General features: G+C 30.2%; 1 protein-coding gene across 1 annotated transcript; it reads left to right on the forward strand.

The window, feature by feature from the left end:
- On the forward strand, positions 2,830-3,787 carry LOC18598961 (NAC transcription factor 56). Its single transcript, XM_007028709.2, has 3 exons — positions 2,830-3,052; positions 3,202-3,494; positions 3,578-3,787. Exons 1-3 carry the CDS (start codon positions 2,830-2,832, stop codon positions 3,785-3,787), a joined length of 726 nt encoding a protein of 241 aa, XP_007028771.2.

Consider the following 9,137-nt stretch of genomic DNA (forward strand, 5'->3'; position numbering starts at 1 on the left):
AATATTTTAACATTTTAATGATTAAATTATAAATAAAATATTAATATATAAATTATCAATTATTAATATTTTAAATAAATTATAAATTTTAAAATTTAAAAAATAACGTAAAATAAAAATATATAATCTTAATAACATTTAAATTATAAATAAAATATTAGTATTTTATAATGTTAATGATTAAATTATAAATCAAATATTAATATTTAAATAAATTATAAATTATTAATATTTTAAATTAAAATAAAATAAAATAATCATAATAACATTAAAATTATAAATAAAATATTAATATTTAAATGATAAATTATTAATATTATAAATAAATTATAAATTATTAATATTTAAAAAATAAAATAAAAATCATAATAATATTTAAATTATAAATTAAATATTAATATTTTATAATGTTAATGGTTAAATTATAAATAAAATAATAATATTTAAATTATCAAATTTTAATATTTTAAATAAATTATAAATGTTAAAATTAATAATCATAATAACATTTAAATTATAAATAAAATATTAGTATTTTAGTCCAAATGTTTGTATAACTTGAATTTTTAATTGTATTCATGAGCAATGATCTTGAACAACGTTATTTAAGCATTTGAAAAGTATTATAATGATGTTTATAAAACTCATGTTGTTTTTGCAAAGTAAGAGTTATTACAAAAATTCTTTCCCTTGACTTGTCTCTTTATCGGATCCATTCACGAAGTTTTTGTGACTTATCCACTATTTTTCTTTATTTTTGTTTTACAAATTAATAACTTGCTTGACTAGGCGCCATGTCGAGGAGGAGTTCAACTCATATTCGATAGTTGTGGTAATGCCTTCCTTCCAATCCACCAATGTCACTACACTCTGCAGTGTGTTGAGTCAAGTCCTACAATGTTTGCATATACAATGATACTTGGTTATGTAATAAATATTGATATACTCATATTCGCTTTATGATTGTGAATATTGTGTTGAGCCCCGAATTGGGTGCATATGATTGATGTTCTTATGGTGAAAGGACAATAGATGATAAAGGTACCGGATGTATGCCGGACCATAGAATTTATATGTTATATAAATGTTGATATTTAATGAAAGGAATTTCACACATTATATTGAGAAGTTTCGTAACAATGTGATGATGTTTATATAATTGTGAATTCTATTATGTTGAATGGATGTTTGTATAAATGTGATGAATGATTAGCTCATAAATGTTGACTGAAAAGTTGGTTTGGGCCTAGTGGATCATACCTACGTAGATCCATACGTTGGTTACAAGGCCCAAAAACAAGTCGTGACAATCTAATGGCTACAATTAAAGAGCCTTATAGTAAGGTCAATTTTATTGACCTTACCAAACTCAAAATTCTTTTCTGAAGCAAATCAATTCACGTGGAGATAAATTCTCCTATGATCTAGAATTCAAAACGCATATTCCAATATTCCCATTGCCCAGCATTTTCATTTCCTTCTCCCTCTTTCTCTTTTTCCCTACGCCAAATAGCAAGCAATCCAAGTATGCATGTTTATTAATTTACCTTAATTTAGATCAAGTACGCATGCTTACTAATTTACTCTCTAAAACTCAAGTTAAGAGGGTTGTTTGATTTTAATTTTATAAATATCAAACTCTGATTTATCTAATTATATTCATTTTTTTTCATTTAAGTCATAATGCTTTAAAAATTAAGTTCGTGAATTATTTAAAAAAATTTAAATAAATTTTTATATTTCTATAATGTTCAATCAAATTTTTATATTTTTATTTTAAATCAAATAAGCTTTTACAATTATCGATTGATTAATTATAATTAGTCAAAATATCTTTTGTTATTTTTATATCCACATGACGCTAACATAAAAAGTGAAAAATACAATATGATTATGTTATCTTATCACATCAAGATGTTATATCACCATTAACTTGTCAATATGTCACATTAACATTATGAGATATAAAATGATAAATGATATTTTAATTAATGAACTATTAATTATAAAGGTTTATTATGCTCAAATTAAAAATATAAATATTTAATTGAACGTAATATAAAGAATAAGAATTTATTTAAATATTTATAAATAATTTATAAATTTCTTTAAATATTATGTCTTCATTTAGCAACATGTACGAAGGCATTTGACACAAATTATTTTGCATGCAAAATTTAAAATATCTGCCTTTATTTTTCTTTACGTGCAAAACTTTGTGTAGAGCACGAGTATATAAATGCAGTTAATTCTAATTATTTATATTTTGTAATCATTACGTAATTATTATAGAAACTAGGGCAATGTGCGTGCTTTGCGACAAAGTTTATAGTCAAGCTTTTAATTACGTGATCAATGTTTAAAATATACTATTGATTCTGAGAGAAATGTTGAAATTAATAAGATTAATTGAGATATAATTAGTGTATATATATTTATTCATATATGCACGCAGTGTAATCTTTCGTGATATTTACCATGCATCGTGCAATATAAATATAGTAATGTTGTTGGGTCAAATGCTTGGTATTTAGCGAAATCTTCTCTTTAATTATAAATAAGAAACCAAGCAGTTAAAAAAATAGAAAAGGAGAGAGTTCTTCCCGAATAACACTAATATATCTCATATCACAAGGTAATGATATCTAAAACTTTCTAATTAATTTACATCCAAGTCTAATTTTCTCTCCTTTATTTTTGAATTTTTTTGGCATATGTGTCTATAGCTTGTTGGCACATACAACTAGTTCTTTGCTAATCCAATAATGTTTGTATGCATGGATGCAATGAAAACAAAAGTCTCTCTCAGTCTTTATCAGCTTAGAAGAAATGGAGCAAAATTATCAACATAACAAGCTAACCAAGATGCAGTTAGATGATGCTACTCAGAACGACGAATACCTCAATTCTTTTCCTCCTGGTGTTCGATTCTTCCCTAGCGACGAAGAGTTGCTTCAACATTACTTAAAGAATAAGGTTTTGAATCAACCCATTTTCCCAAATATCATTCAAGAAGTTAATCTCTACCAGCACCATCCCCTTGAGCTCACTGGTTAGTAGCTCTATTTATGCACTACAACCTCTTACACTTCTATAGAGTCAATGAAAGAAGTGTAAGACTATAAAAAATTGTTGACGTTAATGGAAATGTTGAGAATTTGTAATTAGTAAATGAAACTGAATAGAGATTGTTTTTGTTAGGGATGTACAAGCCACTTACAGAAACAGAGTGGTATTTTTTCACTTGTAGAGATCGCAAGCATTCCAAAGGATGTAGGCCCAATCGTGCTACTCCTAGAGGATTTTGGAAGCAAAGTGGAGTTGAAAAACCCATTCCTTTAGACTCTGAGGACGCAATTGGGTACAAAAAGTGGCTTATTTTCTATGAAAAGGAGAATGAACAAGTAAAAAGAACGGACTGGAAAATGCATGAATATAGAATTCATGATACCATTTCATCTCCAAACAAGGAAAGTGCAGGGAATTGGTTGAAGGTGATATTCAAGGATGCCCAAGTAGAGTTTTCCTTTGTTATGTTTTGCTGGTTGGTTTTTTATTCTAATGTTTTATGTTGCAGGTTGATGGTTGGGTTTTGTGTAGGATATTCAAGAAGAAAGAGAAGAATAATGAGGAAGAGACTGAAACTTTCAATCCAGAAGTAAAGGATCACGATTCCATATTTGATGATTATTTTTCACTCACAGCTGAAAACAATTTTCCTTATCAGAAAAATAATGATTGCTTCGATGATTTGGAGGAATTTGACCTTAGATTTTTTTGCAAGTGATGGCCAAAGTTGAGCAACGAGGACTAATTGATTCATGGTTATGATAGAAGATATACATGTTCAATTTGTAGCTAATTACTTCTTTGAATGGAAACACTATTTTAATAATTCTTTTGTCTAAAAAGACATCTCAGTAATTAAAATTTATTGCATTCTACAAGGTTTTTATTGCCGCAACAAACCTAGAAATGGTTGCTTGAAAGTTGAAATGGAACTAATTTAAATTATGGCAAATTTGGTGGTGAAGGGGAAAGAGTCCTTCTAGAAGGACGTCTTAGGTAGGAAGAGGAAAGACTGTTGCCTGTATTGGGCCTAAAGTCAATTTGGAGGAGCAATAGATGTAGACATTGTTGACATCCTTAATTTAATTTGATTATGATGATAACAATGTGATTTGCAAGTATGAGACATGGACCGAAAATAAAGGGAGCCCGTTGGAAGAGGAAAACAACTTTCTAGGCAACCGAACAATGTTTATGTTGATTTAATAAGGCCCATGGTTAACCACAAATTTTATAGTTGGAGCATGCCATGAATTTCCATTTAAATTTGTTTTGAGGTACACCTGATTTTGACAGCCTTCTTGAGCTCCTAATTAGTTGGGACATTTCTTCAATGTTCTATCTAAATTGCAAAGCACAACCATCAACCATGGATTGGGTACATGATGCTCTCTGTGGAGAAACTAGTGCATCCAACTTAGAAATCCATGAATATATTTTGAGGGAGCAAATGGCATCATGTTTTGGATTACGGGATGCTATTAAAAGAGTAAAAGATCACGTAAACATACTGTTTTTTCAGAATCCTTATTCCTTTGTGATGGGGGGGGCCAAAAATAAATCTAGTACAAAAGGGTCGTAAAGGTGAAATAGACAGAAAGTAGAAAGGAGATAGAGAGAGGGAGGGAGAGGACCCATGATGCCCCAAGGAGGAGAGACAATCCATGATGCAGGGGTCATGATGCATGTCCTTGTAAAGAGAGACCCCCAATCCCAATCATCAATAGAGATTCCACTGTGAAATCCTAATATTTGTGCAAATATCTATATATGTACACTTTTCTTTTCTTTTTTCTTTGCTTTGAGTGTCTCCTTCTTTCTTTTTTGTGCGGTCATAAGGATGACAATCACCAAAAGTTGAGGGGTGACCCCACACCCATCACCCTTGCACATGCCATTGGTAGGAGTGTGGACAGTGGAGTCATGTCCTCAGAAAGTTTGTTTCTCTTTTCTTTTTATTTTTTTATTTTTGAAAGAGTGGAGGGAAAGGGAAAGCGTGGGCCTTGGAACTGTTTTTGCTGTTGTTCTTACTTCTACGACAACGTCAAGGATTTTGTTGATGCAATCCCAATATACCAAAGTAGTTGGCAAATCATGTATCCTTTCAAATCTTTCTTATTCGTTATCATCAGGGTTTTATGCTAAAGAAATTGGCCATCTCAGTGTTACTCTGCAGCATATCGCACCATCGTTCTTTTCCTTGAGAAAACCTCAAAATTCACCACTATTTCAAGTCATTAATAATAACAAACACAAAAGTGCAATTGTTTTATGAACAAGATTCGAAGATATGGAGGAATTGAATCCAAGCCACGTTAGTTTAATTTCTTTTGTTATCTAGCTAGTTTCTGACCCGTAGAGTTGAGATTTATTATTTAAATACTTGTACATTCATAAATTAACATTTTATGCTTAATTATGTTTAAATTTCAAAATTTAGAACATATTTAAAACATATATATCTACTGAAAGTCAAACTCTTTTTTTTTTTGTAAAAGTACTACAAGTTTCCAAATACATGGTATATATACAATATTATAAAATAAGAAAGCTCATGATAAAATATTAAATAAAAGACTGCAATGAGTCAAATAACTAATATTAAATTCCCTATTTCCATAATTTTTCTAAGTTTAAAGATCTTTGATTTGATGAGAATTAATGGCCATTTTCTTGAAAGAATTCTAAGTGATTTGCGTGATAGATTTGCAATCATAAGGTTTTAAAGATTTGGATAAGCTTAATTTTTTGAAAAATTTTGAAATATTTTTAAAAGATATTGATTACTGAATAATTGATAAACAACTAAAATTCAAGAATTATCCTTCATTTTATATATATATATATATATATATATATATATATATATATATATATATATATATATATCGTCATGTAAGCAATATTTATCCAATAACTTTTATGTATATGTTAATAATAATAAGGGATATCACCTTACTAGTTCCAAGTTGTCATTTTCAGAAAAATGCCTAGTGTCCAATTTCTTTTATTTAAGATTGGGTTTAAAAACTTGAATTTAAAAGAAACTAATTGGACTTTATTTAGTATAAATTGTGTAATAAAACACATGTAAATTATTTTTCCAAACATAGTAAGTTAAATTTATATTTTAAAAAAAAAAATAGAGTTGATTGAAGGGTTTTGGTGTGACAGTGAAGTTGTCATTCTTACGAGGAGATAGCTTGCTTCTCTCTTCGGCAAGCCCAAAGAGACTTAGCCCTCTCCTGCAGGACCTGCACTGCACCATCCCAAAAACAAAAGGACATGCACATAATAAAAACACCCGCACGCACGCAACTGATTCCATGGAGGTGCTCGTAGCAGACCAATCTCTTGTTCTCAACAGTGTTGGTTCCAAGTAAAATTACTGTACCAAGAAACGAAAACAAATTACTCAACAGAGTAAAAGTCAATTTCAATACTACTGTTCATCGATGTTGTTGACTGCTCAAGGATTTGCGTTTGCCCCTGTATCAACCTTGAAAACAAAGTGCTGGTGGCAGTGGCCATATATAAATATAATAAACTTATACTTGTACAAATAACTTATTAATGTTCAGGCAGAAAGATCCTTCCTTAAAGCTTTTGCTTTGCATAGTTGGAGAGATACCCTTTACAAGCAGGCATTTCAAAGAGCCTTTCTTTCATGTGTGGTCAAATATATGGTGAGATGCTACTAATGATGCCATCATGACGCCCTATTGATTTTCTTGACTTATTGCTTCTCTACTTTGTACTGTGCTCTAGAGTAGTATATACTTCTCATCACCATTAGCAACTAAAGAAAAGCTTACCTGGCCACAAATTTCCTCAACTTTTTTTTTTTTTAAAAAGAAAATATTTGAATTCAATTCTTTGAGTAAAGGATACATGTATTTATCATTAATTATTAATCTTGTCAACAGCAAATTTAATTAAGTAAATAAGTTTGCACAATGGTTTCATTCATTAATTTAAGGAATTTTTTTAACAAAATATTGCATAAAATTGTTAAATTTAATAGCCCGAAGATACAAACAGAGAAAAAGAAAATTGTTAAAAGCTAGTCAATTAAAAGAAAATCATTGAACTTAATTAATTATGATTCATAAAAAAAAAATACATGATTATGGTGAAGTGGTAACACCATGGCATAGCACGCAACATGATTATAATCCATGTGTTAATTAAAACCCTTGAATCTTGCACAAATTCCGGCCAAAAATGAGATCTATTATTGTTTAATATTGATTAATCTTGTGATTATGTCGAAAGTAAGTAAAAGGAGGTAGTCATAAAGTAAATAATAATCATTGGTTATAGAATTGAAAATTAGGATTAAGCTAGGGGGGGCTCTGTGCTTTCACATTTGACCTAGTACTTGATATTGAACACATCTCAATGTTTATTTGCAATGAAACCCTATAGTCATGAGCAAAAGGTATTAAGGAGTGTATGATGCTGTCTATGGCTTTGGACTTTTTACCTAAAGACTATGTACAATAATATTTGTTTTTAGGAAGAATTTTGAATGTCGTGACATTCTTTTATCTATATATCTATGATCTTTATATTAGGTGGTGGGTCAGCTTACTGTCAAATAGACAAAACATGTCCCTAGCTGTTTGGGAGATTACACTATTAAAAACCCATTTCGTGGGTCCCACTCTCCGTATGAAATAATTCAGTTAGGCTCCCCTTTCGTAAATTTGCGTCTGTAGGAGGGGAGGAGAGCTTCAAGCTCTAGGAGACATTAGCTAATCAATAATTCACAAAGTTACAAACAAGAAGTCACAATATTTGACAGAAACCAACTACTGGCTAGCTTCCTAGCTATTGTTAATGTTACTGTATTTGTATTGATAGACAACTATATATATTAGAAATGAATCTCTTTTGACCATATTCAAAGGGGTAGGTAGTTCTTGGAGTAATGGGGAAGGACATTGTTCTCTTTCTTGGGTCAATCTTTGTTGAGAATTACGTTGAAGTTACTAATGTTGTCAGTGATGTATTCATCTGGGTAAGTTGTGGAAATGTGGATGAAGGTTTGGACTTTGCAAAGAAAACAATGGAAACCAATGGAGAGAAATAATATTGGTAGTATAAACAGAAAGCAATGAAGTACTGAAGTGGCTTAAGTTTTGCAAATCCCACTATTTCTCACCCCCAAACCCAATCACTTAAATAAGATAACCCAAACTTTTTTTTTTTTCTTTTTTCCTTTGGTAATCAAATACAGCATAAAACCATTCATCATACTCTTTACTTTCTATGGTTTTAGTGAACAGTGTGTCAGGAAAAACATACTGTTAAATAACATAAGAATGTTTAATTAATGGGGAGAATCATACTATTGAAAGAACAATTAAAGGACAAAGTGTGCTTTCCAAGGGTGCTTTGAAAATTAGAACACCAGACATAAAATATTGTAGTAGCTTTTATAGAGTGACAGGACTAAGAGATTTAACCTTTTAACCACCAACTCTTTTAACATTTTGCAAAATCTTGGACTAATGGGTTGTCCCACACATTGTATTTGACAGCCCTGTCATCTCCACATTATTTTCCCCAAGCACAATATATAGCAATTTACTAGAAATTAGAAATTTCCTCCTCTGTTGATGCGGTTTTCATTCCCAATAATGTGCTTATGTTGGAGCTCAATGCCCTATATTTGAGAATTCTCATGCCTAGGGAGGGTGGATAAGCATTTCACTGCTTGCATTGAGAATTAAGTTAAGAATTCTTTTGGCCGTAAATGTACTAATACTAAATTTGGGTCTAGGCTCTGACTCCCTTTCATAACTTTTTTTGTGTATTACTTTTTAAATATTTTTAATTATAATTATCTTTATAGGTATGATTTTCACAATTATACTGGATGGCAAAGAGTAAATTGAAAAGTTATCCACAAAAAACTTATGGGAGGGGGTTGCTTAAGGAGCTAATCAACCCAACTTAAATCTTCAAAGCTTATTTTAAAGTTTTAGGTGCAAAACTGATAACTAGCAATAATTGTTTGAACTGTTTTTTTTTTTTTTTTTTTTGGGGGGGGGTGGGGGGTT

This window comes from Theobroma cacao, chromosome 5 (assembly GCF_000208745.1).
Source record: "Theobroma cacao cultivar B97-61/B2 chromosome 5, Criollo_cocoa_genome_V2, whole genome shotgun sequence".
Taxonomy (NCBI): Eukaryota; Viridiplantae; Streptophyta; class Magnoliopsida; order Malvales; family Malvaceae; genus Theobroma; species Theobroma cacao.

Excerpts from the sequence above, each read along its gene's own strand:
- LOC18598961 (XM_007028709.2), top strand. The coding sequence starts at position 2,830 with ATGGAGCAAAATTATCAACATAACAAGCTAACCAAGATGCAGTTAGAT. Across the intron at positions 3,053-3,201 it reads CCATCCCCTTGAGCTCACTG|GGATGTACAAGCCACTTACA; the intron begins GTTAGTAGCTCT and ends TGTTTTTGTTAG. Across the intron at positions 3,495-3,577 it reads GTGCAGGGAATTGGTTGAAG|GTTGATGGTTGGGTTTTGTG; the intron begins GTGATATTCAAG and ends TTTATGTTGCAG.